The sequence below is a fragment of the Emydura macquarii genome, unplaced genomic scaffold, assembly GCF_026122565.2.
Source record: "Emydura macquarii macquarii isolate MOO-44397 ecotype Brisbane River unplaced genomic scaffold, CSIRO-AGI_Emac_v2 contig_295, whole genome shotgun sequence".
NCBI lineage: Eukaryota > Metazoa > Chordata > Testudines > Chelidae > Emydura > Emydura macquarii.
The window spans coordinates 9,948,694-9,964,178 of record NW_027130432.1 but is presented as its reverse complement, the minus strand read 5'-3'; the positions used below and the strand labels follow the sequence as shown (position 1 = coordinate 9,964,178).

The following is a 15,485-nucleotide window of genomic DNA, read 5'->3' as shown; positions in this document are numbered from 1 at the left end:
CTTAATTCAAGTCCCAAATATGTTAAGAATGAAGTAACGATGAAGCCAGAGCTTCTGCCATGGCAAGTGTCCCATGGGTCAGCTGGTGGAACATTCTAAAGGGGATGATCAAAAGAATCTCTCCATCAAATCCTATTCAGACAGGGAAAATGTATGGGACTTAACTATTTAGAAGACATGTAAATGTGGCCCAGGGCAGACTGGGATGTCAGAGCCTTGTTCATGTCCTAAGTGATGCCTGACAGTGGAAGGATTCAGATTTACCTGGGCAAGTTACACCGACGATTCCACTAGGGATGACCGGACTAGCTAACAGTAGTAGAAAAACATAATTGACCTAAAGTATTTATTGAATTCAGTAAATCATTACGTGTTAAAAACAGTTTTTCTTATTGAAGACTAGGCCTCTATTGGAGTGCTGCAATTTGTATGTTCCTTGATAAACTAGAAAAAAGGTTGAGAATACCTTTCAGCTTGTGACTGTCTTAAAACTCATGTATTTATAGAATTTAATTAACATTACTTGTAGGTTATGTGTATGATAAGATAGTGTTGTACTTAGTGTTTTGTCCATGTCTGGTGAGGTCAGTTATTACTTCCGCAGCCTCAGAAGTTTCTCCAGATAAAGTGTTTTTCTTGAACTGCACATGCAGTATTAAATGCCAGCCATAAATCAAGGGCATTCTGAAGCTTGTTGGCATAACCTAAACTGAATATTAAATAATCAAAGGCTGTGTCTACACTACAAAATTATGTTGACCTAAGTTATGTTGGCATGCAGCCGCCACAATTATTACATTGCTTGCATGTGTCCACCTTACACTCCTTGTGTCAGCGGTGCGTACTCACCAAGAGTGTGTGTCTTGGTGCAGAGTGAAGTGCACCATGAGTAGTTATCCTAGTGTGCAACTCACCACCATCTAGCGCAGGATGTTTTGGGAAGTTTCTGCAGTGCTTCATGAGGCCAAAACAAGTTGCACAGAGATGAGTGGGAGCTGGAGTTCAACTTCCCATAATGCGGTGTTCTCCATCCCATACTTTAATCTGCATCCCATAATATTTCACACCTCTTTTCAAAATCCCCGCAAACCTGCGTATCCCCATTTACTGTCTGCCATCAGTGACAGAAGCATGGATCTGGCACAGCTCTGCATTATTGTGATGAGTGTTGCAAGCATGGGGTGGCTGATCCTGCAGTATTTGCAGTGCCACAAGAGGAGCTGCAAGGAACATGACGATTCCTTGGAGGCTAGATTGCTATGGGACACAGAAAGAAACAATTCAAGGTTGTTGGTAGCATTCACGGAGCAGCTGCAGATGGAGTGCCAGTGGTTGGCCTGAGAAATGAGCACTGGCTGATGGGATTGCATTGTCATGCAAGTTTGGGATGATGAGCAATGGCTGCAGAACTTTCGGCTGAACAAGGCCGCACTCCTGGATCTATCTGCCGAACTCGCGCAGCCTTCCCGCTCAGGGACACCAAAATGAGAGCTTCACTGACAGTTGAGAAGCAAATGGCAATTGCACTGTGAAAACTTCCAACTCCAGATTGCTACCAACCAGTTGGGAATCAATTTACAAATGGGGAATCCACGTGAGGGCTGTTGTGATACAAGTGTGAATGGCCATTAAATGCCTCCTGCTAGAAAGGACTGTGACTTTTGGCAATGTGCAGGACATGGATAGTTTTGCAGCAATAGGCTTCCTGAACTGCAGTGGGTCAGTAGATGGCAGACATATCCCTATTTTAGCACCAGACCACCTTGCCACAGAGTATATCAATAGAAAGGATTACTTTTCTGTGGTAATGCAGGCACTGGAGAATCAACGGGAATGCTTTACCAACATCAATATGGGCTGGTCAGGGAAGGTGCATGACATGCACATATTTAAGAACACAGGACTGTTCAGAAAGCTGCAAGCAGCTGACTTTCTTTGCTGAATGGTGGATTACCACTGGGAATGTTGAAATGCTAATAGTGATTCTGGGAGACCCAGCCTATGCCTTGCTCCTACAGCTAATGAAGTTATACACTGGCTACCTCGACAGCACCAAGGGGTTCTTTAACTACAGATTTAGCAGGCGCGCAATGACAGTTGAATATGCCTCTGGATGTTTGAAGGGACACTGGCATTGTCTACGTATCAGATTAGATCTCAGTGAAAAAAATATCCCCATGGTTATAGCTGCGTGCTGTGTCCTGCATAATATCTGTGAAGCAAAGGAGGAAAAGTTTTCATCGGGGTTGAAGGTGGAGATGGAGCAGCTGTCTGCTGAATTTGAACAGCCAGATACAAGAGGTATAAGAAGAAGTATAAGTATATATGGCTCATGGAAGCTTTGGAAGACCATTGTAATAGTGAGCCAGAGTAGTATGTGTTGCTGTAGTGTGCTCTGCCAGGCCTTGCTCTTTTGCTGCCCGTTCTGAACTTTGTAATAAGTGCTGTGTGTGCAGAAATATAACATTGCCAATGCACCTATTAATATTGTCTGTGAATGATGTGATGAGTTCTGTGACAAAATAAAGTAACAGGAAATTGGTGGGCGTCAAACCTGCTTAGCACCAGCCAGTGTATGTATGTGGCTTCTCCAGCAATAATTGCTGAATGTCAGTTATTGTTGTAATATAAGGTTTTATATATTTGACAAATCTAATCATTTTTTTTGCTGGGTTTGTTTGTTTTTTTACAGGTTGGATTGCAAAAAACTTGCTTAATTCTACCTTGGGCTTACCTTTCCCATCAAAAAATGGAATACAGGACTCAGCTATCACATTCTAAGTGAGAGAATTCTTTAATCCAAAATGGAGAAAAAACGTAGAAAGAAATGAGCCTGTTTACTAGGCTTAACCTCAAAAGACCATGAAATCTAGATTTTTGCTTAACTTGGACAAAACTTTAAGACTATCCAGTTGAACGGCACAGCAAAGGCAACATTTATTGATACAAAATTGAACTAACTTATTAAGAGGAAAAGTGTGATTTGAATATATGGAGTTTTTGGAATGAAACCATATTCTCTTATGACCATGAAGGTTGCAAACATCTGGTTGATCCTGATTGTAATTTTACTCTGTGGCAAAAAACACCTGGGTACAAGACTAGGAAATTCTTCTCGGGAGACCCACCTATGTTCTGGATGCTCTCGTCTTACTTTGAAAGTGGAATTCTCTTCAACAGTAGTAGAACATGGTAATGAAGAATCCAGTTTTTTAAAATGTTTTTAAAGCTTGGATTCATATGATGATTTTGTGTGTTATTTGTGCTAAAATAGTGCTCAAAGAGCCCAATCAGATATGGAATCCCATTGTGCTAAGAAGTGCTTTACAGTCACATAGGAAGATCCAGTCCCATTTCCCGGAGTGCTTACAGTCTGTCTGAAGACCAGATAAGTAAAGCAAGACAAATAATAAGAGGCAGGGGGAAGTAGAGAAAGTCAAGATGATAAAAATATCGGGTTATGTAAGCTAAAGATGTGCACAATTTGATGGTTCCAAATTGTTTAGAAGATTTTTGGGATGGGACAGATTTGTCATCATCATTAGTTATCTTATTTTTATTAATCAAAATGCAGAAATAAAGTCAATTAAATATTTTTTTCTGCATGTTGAATTTTTAAAGAGCAAAAAAGTAATATAAAACAAAGTATTTATTATGTTTTTTGGTGACAGTTTCTGAACTATGTATGAGGTTTTTCTAAGCAGTCTGGGCATAGTTAGCCAAATATGGTACCTTCTGTTAAAATGAATGTGTTTTTTTTTTTAAAAAACACCTAGATTGCTTTGAAAATTGTAACCTATATAAATAGTAAGTCCAAGTTACATTAATATTTTAAGTAATGGAATCAGAATTTTTACATTTGGGAGGTTGAGGCATTTGCTTTGACAGTGAGGAGGAAGATTCAGATCTGGCTGGTGATACAGGTGTACCTTTTATAATGTATGGTTGAAATGTCATTTCTAATTGTGGTGTTCTGCTTGCAGAATATATTGTTGCTTTCAATGGATACTTTACAGCTCAAGCGAGAAGTAAATTTATTTCAAGTGCACTGAAGAACAGTGATATAGAGAACTGGAGGATTGTACCTCGCAACAACCCAGCCAGTGACTACCCTAGTGATTTTGAGGTGATCCAGATCAAAGAGAAACAGACAGATGGAGTACTGACACTAGAAGACCATCCAAACATCAAACGAGTAACCCCCCAACGGAAAGTCTTTCGCTCTCTCAAGTATTCAGAGTGTAAGTATATTCATTCTTCAAAAGAGCTATTTCTAATCTCTGATGACACTAAATTAATATTAAAAAAACCTGTAGGCTTTATTCCTGTCCCATAAAATTGAAGTTATACAAATGAGAATGCAGTGACTTCTGGGCATTATGATTTATTGCTGATAAAGGTTCATCTCTTTAGCTGTGAAACTATTATTGTTTTAGAATACCTATTTTGAAGTGTGATCAGGGATTAAAGTTAGTTTAAAAACTATATTTTCTGTAGTGACCAGTAATACAGTATGTTTTAGATTCAATCTACTAAAACAGGGGTGTCAAACATAAAGCCCGGCCCGCGAACCCTTTTGATCCGGCCCGCGTTCGGCCAGTGTAAGTGAGTCGTGCTGACGCATTTCTCTGTCTATGGCATTGCCACTTTAAGAGATTTGTCGGCATTGTGCATTGCCACTTTAAGAGAGTCTTAAAGCGGCAATACCTTCCTCCGCAGAACCCCGCTGCCGATAAGCGGAAGATGCTCTGGATTTTTCGGAGGCGGGTATCGCTCCTAGAAATCCCTTAAAGCGGCAATGCAGTCAGTCCGGCAACAGGGTCCCCCTGCAATCCCGCCACCGACTTCAGTGGTGTAAGGATTCACCCATTGACTTAATCTATTCACATGCTTAAGTTAAACGCGTGTAATATATTTAGTATAGGAGCTGCAGTAATTAGTTTTAAAATGGAGTTTTTTATTTTGAGGATATATTAAGAATTTAAATAAAATTTGGGTCAGATGAATGTCTGAAAAGTGAAAAATTTTCAATCTAAAATTTTTGTTCCCAGTAGGGCTAAAGTGTACTAGTGACATGTTTATACATTTCATAGTATACAGAAAATACAAATGTCTTGTGTTTTCCTATTACCTTTTTTTCTCTATCCAAATCGTATCTAGCCGATCCTACATTGCCATGCAATGAAACCAGATGGACTCAAAAATGGCAGTCATCTCGTCCTCTGAGAAGAGCAAGTCTTTCCTTAGGCTCTGGATTTTGGCATGCAACAGGCAGGCATTCAAGCAGGCGTTTACTGAGAGCTATACCACGGCAAGTTGCTCAAACCCTGCAGGCAGATGTGCTCTGGCAAATGGGTTATACAGGTATGTTTTTGTCTGTTGGCTTGGGTTAACTGCCTGGCCAGAAAAAAAAAAAAATGGAGTGCTTCTGAGACAAGTGAGAAGCAAATACTTATGCAGCAATAAGGATACACAACCAGTTCCCTTTTTGTATTTATTAATCCGTTATAAATGTGTCTAAATTCTGTAGAGACTGAGGGCAGATTTACATTAGGAACACTTGCACTTTTGCTGGCATAGCTTATTCCTAAGCAAAATAAGCTATACCAGCAAAAGAGCAGTTTTACTGTATAACTGTCTATACTAGGGGCTTTTGCCAGTAGAGCTATGATCGTCATTGTTCACACCACTTCCCACGCTTAACCAGCATAGATATGCTAGCAAAAGTTTGTTGTACAGACCTAGTTTTGTGATACATTTATTGAATATTGTTTATTTGATGGAAAATGCTATATATCGTTTGAATTTGTGCAGACCAGACTGGGTGCAGCTTTTCTTTAGTTGAAAACCTTAAATCAGTTATTTTTAAATGGTTAATTTAGCAAGATAACACACAGCCCAAATTTACTCCCACACCTCCAAATTCCTCCTTCCACCCATGCCACTTCCTTTTCTCTGTACCCCTAGAGTCCAGTTTCTCTGCATTCTTCACCATTCCTTCCCAGCTTCCCTGCTACATTAAACTTTTACATGTTGATACATACCATTTTTAAAAGCTAAACATGGTAGGGGGAGATGGTGAGGAGCAAGTTCTTGCATATATGGGAGAGAGCATGTCTGTGTGCTAGGGATAATTGGCGCAGTCGGGGCTGTGAGCTAGGGGATGTGAGAAAGGAACTCATCTGTGGAAGGTGTTAGGGACATTGAGTCTCTATAGCTGGCATAAGGAGGATAATAAATATCGATGTGGATAGCTAAGAATACGAGGTAGTCATGGATTCCGGACTTTCCGGAACCTCTGTGACTTCTTCTGGGGCAGGGCTAGAGCAGCTGGCATCCCTGGGGCTGCCAGCGCAGTTGCCCTAGGGCTGAAGCAGCAGCCAGGGTTGGGTCAGCTCCACTGGGGCTGGAGTAGTGGCTGTCAGCCCTTGCTGCAGGAGCAGTGGCGGGGCTGTAGCAGCTATCAGCCCTGGGGCCATGGGAGCAGTGACCCGAGGGGCCGGTGGAGCAGCTGGCTGGTGGTCGGATCCAGGGCCGGTGGAGCAGTGGTCCCCAAGCCACCAGAACAACAGCCGGGGTTCAGTCCTGGGGCCACCAGAGCAGCAGCAGGGCTGGAACAGCTGTCAGAGGTGAGCCCTGGCAGTGCAGTGACTGTTTATCTTCTCCTGCCCCTCCCCCCAGTATATTTTTAGTAAAAGTCAGGGACACGTTGCGGGCTTCCATGTATTTTTCTTTATTGCCTGTGACCCGTCCCTGACTTTTAGTAAAAATACCTGTGACAGAATCTTAACCTTATTGATAGCTAATCATGTCAATAATTGTCATCGCAGATATATATTCTTCCATACAAAACACTTTTGTTTGTTGAAGTGCAGATCCCACCAATACAATCATTAAAAATCAAGGAAATCATGAATTAAGATGTGGAAATGAAGCTTACCTTACATACCCAACTTCACACTACTCGAACATACTCACAGTACATGTGCATCATACTCACAGTACAACTGCACAACAGTTCCAGCATGTATTCAGCTATAATTCAAGTATTAGATTTCTCCACATTGCACTCAGAACACACAACCCTAATTCCAACATCACAGTTTTTCATGTAAAAACAACACATTGGAGACTTTATGATCTATACCATACATCTATACAAATATATGATAATTTAGCTGCATTTGTAGAGATCTAAGATTGGGCTTTGGATGCAACGTAGAGGAATTTTGTGTGTGCATTGTGGTTGGTTCTATGTTGGAAGTTTAATGGAGTTACTTGTGGAGGTACTTTCTAATAATGCATGTGTGCATGTGGGAAAAGTTAAGGTTGCACAAGCAACTATATTTGATATTTCCTGATCTTTCAAGTGTTTCACTTTGTAAACTTAATATCTTTTAAATTAGTTCATTAGAAAATTACACTAAACCATTTTTGTTGAAAAACCAAAATACACATGTAACTTTCAATTATACTTGTATGCAGGTAAAACTAAAAAGGTCAGTTTGTTGATCTACGTACCTTGATCCAAATCCCATATGACATTAAAATTAGTGTTACATTTTTTTCCCCACACTCTGTGAAATTAGTCTTTGCCTTTATGAAACTGAATGGAGCTAATGTTCTTTAGGTGATTTTCTATCGTGAACTAGGACTTCTGGTTTTGGAAGACACAAAATATTTTGTGTAGACAGTGCAGTGCGTTAAGCACTGCAGAGTCTCCATTTACATATCAGAATAAACTGATACAAATGCTAAATCAAGGAAATAGATTTGTATACCAGTCCTCTTCTATGGAAATAGGTGCTGGCGTAAGAGTTGCTGTCTTTGACACTGGACTGAGTGAGAAACATCCACATTTCAAAAATGTAAAAGAAAGAACAAACTGGACTAATGAGAGAACCTTGGATGATGGTAGGTTTAATATATAGCATTACTGAAACTACAGATTATGTATTTTACATCATCTGTGGCATCCCGGATTGTGAAGTGAAATTGTTTATTTGATATTAGAATTGCATGTTTTCCCAGATAATGGACCTAATTTTGCAATCTGTTGAGTGCTCTGAACTCTCACTGAATTCACTGGATGGCTCAGCATCTCCCAGAATCTTGTGTGATGTCTCCACTGAGTCATATGCCATATTTCTTCAACGTTTTTAATAAAGGGATGGGGGGAAAATGTTATCCAAGCAGAAATGTAATGTAGAAATATCTGGGGGTGAGGCAAGTCCCAGTCATTTCTTTTTCACCCTTGTTATTTTAATACTTTAATATTAGTGCATTTATATTTTCTATTTATCAGGGATAATATTTTGAATCATTTTCGTGTAATCTAGCGGGTTATCACAGTTTTGGCAGCACTTCTTTAAACTTCAGTAATCCACATAATTTTTCAGTGGAAAGTAAAATTGTGACACCAATATAAACTCTGCAGATCCATGCCCATATTCCACATTTCTTTTTATCTGCCTTTGTATGTTTTTCTTCTTCTTGTGTTTGCACCATCTTATACACCAGTCATGTATTTATGCAAATTCTTAACTTTATGCACCATTTTCAATTCAAAATGGTATTTTGATTTCAAATTTGGTCAATTAAAAAAAATAGAGAAACCACACACACAGAGAGGTTGAAAAACACCCCAAAAAGCTGATACAAAACTAGAAAAAAATGTTTTGTTTAGATTTGACCAAAACATTTAACAAGTAAACTTGAAGATAGAAAATATTTCCTGTCTAAAGGGTATTCTTTTTCCTCTGTTTCTGCCCATTATATATTTAACGAGTGAGATTCTGGCCCTACCGAAGTCAGTAGGAAAAATGGCTTCAGTAAGGCCAGGATTTCACCCCATATATGCAGTTTTAGTTGTAGAAATTCTTAAAAACATAATGGCCATATTGGGTCAGACCAATGGTATATCTAGCCCAGTATCCTGTCTTTAGACAGTGGCCAATGCCAGGTGCTTCAGAGGGAATGAATAGAACAGGTAACATCAAGTCATCCATCCCATAGGCCGTTCCCAGCTTCTGGGCAAACAGCAATTCATGCCTATCCTAGCTAATAGCCATTAATGGACATATCCTCCATGAACTTATCTAATTCTTTTTTGAACCCTGTTATGGTCTTGGCCTTCACAGCATCTTCTGGCAAGAAGTTCCACAGGTTGACTGTGCATTGTGTGAAGAAATACTTCCATTTATTTGTTTTAGACCTGCTACCTATTAATTTCATTTGGTGACTCCTAGTTTTTGTATTATGAGAATGAGTAAATAACTCTCCCTTATTTACTTTCTCCACACTAGTCATGATTTATAGACCTCTATCATGTCCCCCAATAGTCATCTCTTTTCCAAGATGAAAAGTCCCAGTCTTATTAATCTCTCCTCATATGGAAGCTGTTCCATACCCTTAATCATACCCCATCATTTCATATGGATAGCTGGGGTTGTATTTTCCAGTACATTCATCAACATTTAATTTCATCTGCCATTTTGTTACCCAGTCAGCCTGTTTTGTGAGATCCTTTTGTAACTCTTTGTAGTCTGCTTTGGATTTAATTATCTTTAGTAGCTTTGTACCATCTGCAAATTTTGCCACCTCAGTGTTTACCCCTTTTCCAGATCATTTATGAATATGTTGAACAGTACGGGTCCCAGTACAGACCCCTGGGGAACATCACTATTTTTACCTCTCTCCATTTTGAAAACTGACCATTTATTCCTATCCTTTGTTTCCTATCTTTTAAACAATCACTGGTCCAAGAGAGGACCTTCCCTCTTATCCCATGACCACTTACTTTGCTTAAGAGCCTTTGGTGAAGGACCTTGTCAAAGGCTTTTTGAAAATCTAAATACACTTTATCCACTGGATCATCCTTTTCCATGTGCTTGTTGACACCCTCAAATAATTTTAGTAAATTGGTGAGGCATGAATTCTCTTTACAAAAACCATGTTGACACTTCCCCAACATATCATATTCATCTATGTGTTTGAAACTATAATAAAGAACAGAATTACCAACCAATTTGTCTGGTACTGAAGTTAGGCTTACTGGCCTGTAATTGCCAGGATCGCCTCTGGAGCCTTTTTAAAAAATTGGTGTCACATTAGCTATCCTCCAGTCATCTGGTAGGTAGGAATCTCCTGGCATCTATTGCAAAGTATTATAGATCAAAGTGAAACAAGTTCTCAACTTGGATCAATGTTTCTGTTGCTTTTAAAAATAAATTTAATTATTCCTAAGGACGAGAAAGATAAGCAATTGGATATCCATACTAAATGTTTGGGGTTTTTTGTTTTTTTTTTAAATTTTATAGTGAAATGGTTTGGCCTCTAATATTTTATTTTTATTAACTTTATACTACTACTAATTTGCAACAGGTCTGGGCCATGGGACTTTTGTGGCAGGTGTTATAGCCAGCATGCGGGAATGCCAGGGATTTGCTCCAAATGCAGAGCTGCACATTTTTAGGGTCTTCACAAATAATCAGGTAGATATTGTAAATGTTTTATTTTAATTCAACCTTTCTGGAATGACAAAATATTAACTCTTAAATTACAAATACTGTAAATTCCCATAAACTTTAAAGTATTTCCTTTTGTAAAGAGAGGAGGGGTTTTTTGTTTAACAGAATTATATACATTACACAGATTTTAAATTGCCTCGTGGAGTTTATTCTCAAATAAGAATTTGATATGAAATCAACTTCATGCAAGGCTCTCACTTTTATTGTTATTTTAATGAAGGATTATTTTTAATCAAATGAACTTATTATTTTAAATACCCAAGAAAAACAAAATAGTTGGATTTTTTTTTATTTCAGCACTCTACTTTTGTCTGTTTCCTACTATTAAATTTCTAATTCTTTTAATTCCTAGCTTTATTTTGTTGCAGTCTCATTTGATTTTTAAATGGTGGCTTTTGTTGGGCTTTAATAAACAGGTCTCCTATACGTCTTGGTTTCTGGATGCCTTTAACTATGCCATCTTAAAGAAGATAGATGTATTAAACCTTAGTATTGGTGGTCCAGATTTCATGGATCATCCTTTTGTTGACAAGGTTAGTGCAAAACTATGAAAGTATATGTATATAATATGTATGTGTAGCATTTCTGAAATCTGTTCTGTGTGGGCAGACCCTCCTGCCTATGTGGAGTTCCACTGACATCAGTGAAGCTCTGCACAGATTCAGAGGTTTGTCCCTGCAGCGCAGCTTATAGGATCAGTGCTTTACTGGCCACTATTTTTAGTAGAATGGTTTCTGTTAAAAAGCCCATGTACACAGACTGAAGGATAATGTTTTCAAAGTGCTAGGTGGTGACGTTTTAGTAGTGTGATTTTCACCAACTTAAATGGAAAGTTGTTTGGCTAAAATCCATGCTGCTTTTGGAAAATTTACTCCTGATGAGTTAGTTAATGTTGTCAGAAACCATTTCTCAGAAGTCAACTACAAATTGTATGAGGAAACTTGATTTAATAAGTAGAGTTAATAGGCTGGATTATGTGACTACATGTTGCATTTTATCTTTTAAAAATTGTTGAACCCACACTCACCTGTAGTAAAAATTGCAGAACTGTACCTGAATTATGGAGAAATATTATTTCAGTTCATAGGGCTGTCAGTCTGTCTCTAAAAAGCACTAAATTCATTAAAATATTTTAAAAGAACATAAAACTAAAAACCTGCTTTGGAAAGGGCTAAGTAGGTAGTTTGGGGCATGAAAATAATTTGTTCTGTTCCAGATCCTCTCTAAATTACCTGAATTTAATTTGACAATCAAAAATGTACTGCTGTACTGGGAAAATTTGGGTGGAAAGGGCTCAATATTATTTCATTTGCATGTCTGGTATGTATGTGTTGTTACACAGGGCTGCAATTAGTGGAGCATTATTGAGCGCATAACTTAATATTAAAAGCTATATGTCTGGACTGCAGGCATGTAAATCATTTGTCTCTTTTCAAAATCTTGGCATGCATTAACGATTGTGTTTATTCTTACTCTTTGAGACTGGCAGTTACATTAGTGAAAGTTTCAGTGGTATGTGTGATGCAAGTACCATTAAGATAAAAAGTGTAGATTTAAGGAAATTGCTGCAGTCTAACCAGTGCAGTACATGTGTAAATCATTTATTTCTTTATTTTTTTGGCTTCACGACATTGTTTTAAATAATGTGTCTATATTTGTTGGCTTTCAGGTATGGGAACTGACAGCTAACAATGTGATCATGGTTTCGGCTATTGGCAATGACGGCCCTTTATATGGGTAGGTTTCTTTAAAAGCATTTGATTAAAAAATTTTTTTTAAATTCCTAAAGCATCTGAGGTAAATTTCTCTACCTCGTGTTGGGGGAAAAAAATCAAAGATTATTCTGTCTGTTGAGAATAAAATGAGTCAGGCTGTTTTTTTTCACAGTAAATTTTTTTTATCTTAGAAGCACATTCTTGGATTAGATTAGCTGCAGCTATTTAATTAACCATTTTTAATAGCATGTATACCCATAAAAGAATTCAGAGTCCTTAAAACTGACATTTGCCTGTCAATATCAACGTATTTTTGTGCATGGAGATCTCAAGTTTCAGGGAATGCAAAAGTATAAGTAATATATTGATTGCGTTTTCCCCCCTCATGTAATAATACTAAAATAAATCTCACTCCTTTTCTTGGTATATATTTTGATGTTTTAAAGGATTGCTTGAATAGTTGCTGTCAATGAAGTTCCTGAAGTTCCAGAGCATTGGGAAAATCTGGGGGTGATGTGCTCATTATTTTTATGGTCTTATTTTTCCCTCCCTTTGTTCTGCCCTCCCTCTTCTCACTTGTTTTAGCACTCTCAATAATCCTGCTGATCAAATGGATGTGATTGGAGTAGGAGGAATTGACTTTGAAGATAATATAGCTCGTTTCTCATCGAGGGGAATGACCACTTGGGTAAGTTCAAATATAAAATATGCCTGTAAATATCTGTCTCTGTTCATAGTGGTTTCAAAACAACATGAATTTTTGTTGCTCTTCTCAGTACTCTCCAGTTTATCCACCTCTTTCCTAAAGTATGGCCCCCAGAATCAGTCACAATAGTTTAGCTGATGCCTCACCTTTACAAAGTAGAGTGGAATAATTACCTCCAGTGTCTTACATCTGACTGATTAAGTGACTTTAACCTGTCTGAAGAAGTCTAAAATTTTCTGAATTTAAATTTTTTCTATGTAAACCAAAAAAAAAAAGAAAAACATATATGAACTGTTAATGTAAAACACATACAGAATAGTTTTAATTACATAGGAATTGCCAGACAGGATCAGACTTGGGGTCTATCTTGTGCAGTATCCTGCTCTGACATTGGCCAGCACCAGTAAATGGAATGTTTATATTAACATAAACTTTTTCTTTAAAATTCATAGGAACTGCCAGGAGGTTATGGTAGAGTGAAGCCTGACATTGTTACTTACGGCTCTGGAGTGAGAGGTTCTGGTATGAAGGGTGGCTGTCGCTCCCTCTCTGGGACAAGTGTTGCCTCTCCTGTAGTGGCAGGCGCTGTCACTCTGCTAGTAAGGTAATAATTAAATGAAGAAGAGAGATATCAAAACTGTTTGATTAACAGGAATCCATAAGCTGACTTTAAAAAAACCTACCAATTAAAATATGTTTCTGCACATATGAAAATTAACTCTCTGAAGAACAATGAAGTTGTTCTGAAGAACAGTTTTTTTTCCTTTGAGAAATTAACTAGTCTCTAATAGTCTTGATCTGTGAGGTAAAAGCTTGAAAGACTATTGGGCCTAATGTTCAACTATACAAAATGTTAAATAAATATTTTATAATGTTGATCCATTTTTGTCATAGTTTTTAATAGAGTGTTTCAGTCACTGAATTTTACTTGTCCATTTGTTCAGGTAGAAAAGGGAGATGTTTGCATTTTTGCTCCTAAAGCAGATGACAGTAATTGCCTAAGTACTGTACATTTTATGTATGGGTCAGGGTGGTGTTTGTTTATATCATTATCCAGCTTCTCAAGTCTTTCTGCTAAGTGCTAAATAGCTGTATGGAAGAGATGATTTTTCATTGTATACATTAATCTTGCAATATTATAATAGTTCAAGAATATCTTGCAATATTTTAAGAATGACCCACATACAATACTTAGAAATAAATGCTCATCCCCAAAATTTAACTATTCCCTAACCTGTATAAGCAGTCTGTATATTTCTTAACTATAATTGCACTTGTTTTCTTCAAACATGAGTCAAGTACATTTTTTCTGTTTTCTTCAAAAAGAAATGGTATTTGTTAAGGAGAAAAATACATAAAGGTTTGTTTCCAGAGAATGGGGCTAGGTGTTTTCATCTTCAGTACACTTCTGAAATAGAATAAAATATCTCTTAAGCTGAAAATATTGACAGTTGAGCATGTTGGGTTGTAGAGATGAAAAATTAATACATGTTTTCAGGAGCAATGTGTGGCAAAACTGCCATTTCCATTTTCATCTTAAGCATTTCCATTGAAAAGTCACTAAAGTAATATCTTCCAGGTTTAATTATAGGTGATGCATGTAACAGGTTAAGTCAGTTACATTTTGCGTAAATTGAATGGTTTGGGATAAGTTTAGGGCTTGTCTACACTTGAAATGCTATAGCAGCAGAGCTGTAGACATTCACTATTGTGATGGGAGGGGTTCTCCTGTTGGCATAATAACTCCACCTCCCTGAGAAGTGGTTGGTAGGCCGATGGAAGAATTCCTCTGTCGATCTAGCGCTGTCTATGCTGGGAGTTAGGTTGGCTTAACTACTTCACTCTGGGGTGTGTGTTTTCCACATGCCTGAGTAATGTAGCTGAGTTAGCTTCACTTTTGAGTGTAGACATGACCTTAGTCTCGTTTCCTCATTCTATGCCTAGCCTGAGACAATAATAATGCCTTCTAAATGTAATCTTAAAAAAAATTGTCTTTTTTAGCACAGTTCAGAAGCGTGAAATGGTGAATCCAGCTAGTATGAAGCAGGCCCTGATTGCATCAGCACGTAGACTTCCTGGAGTTAACATGTTTGAGCAAGGACATGGCAAGCTGGATCTTCTTAGAGCCTACCAGATCCTCAACAGCTATAAACCACAGGCCAGGTGAGTTTTAATTCTTGGTTAATTATTAATCTATTCATGTTCATTGCATTTTGAATATTTCTTTTAAAAGAAAGTTACACATCTTGCTCAGCTGAGCAATCTGCATGCTCACATGATCACAAGAACTTGCATATAGTTTGCATAATTTCAAATGGAAGAGTTTAATGAAAAGCTTCTTGTCAGAAGCCACTATTTTGCTTAAAATAAAAGAAGAATAGGGGTATGAATCTGTCACCTCTTAATTATGAAGGCTTCTGCATTTTCTTTTTTTTTTTTCTCCTTAGTTTAATCCGCTGGGTGTGTAGTGGAAAATTTAGCACTACAGTAACAAGTATTGCGAATACAGTAGTAAAAGAAGTAGTCCAATTTCAG

General features: G+C 37.8%; 1 protein-coding gene across 1 annotated transcript in view; it reads left to right on the top strand.

Moving 5' to 3' along the window:
- The window catches only part of MBTPS1 (membrane bound transcription factor peptidase, site 1), a 45,640-nt gene that overhangs the window by 3,891 nt on the left and 26,264 nt on the right, over positions 1-15,485 (top strand). Inside the window, exons 2-11 of the mRNA XM_067551866.1 lie at positions 2,693-3,192; positions 3,984-4,241; positions 5,161-5,364; positions 7,804-7,914; positions 10,384-10,493; positions 10,946-11,062; positions 12,199-12,266; positions 12,830-12,932; positions 13,403-13,554; positions 14,952-15,113. Coding sequence (XP_067407967.1) covers positions 3,006-3,192; positions 3,984-4,241; positions 5,161-5,364; positions 7,804-7,914; positions 10,384-10,493; positions 10,946-11,062; positions 12,199-12,266; positions 12,830-12,932; positions 13,403-13,554; positions 14,952-15,113 — 1,472 coding nt within the window. The 5' untranslated portion in view covers positions 2,693-3,005. The remainder of the gene's footprint in view (positions 1-2,692; positions 3,193-3,983; positions 4,242-5,160; positions 5,365-7,803; positions 7,915-10,383; positions 10,494-10,945; positions 11,063-12,198; positions 12,267-12,829; positions 12,933-13,402; positions 13,555-14,951; positions 15,114-15,485) is intronic.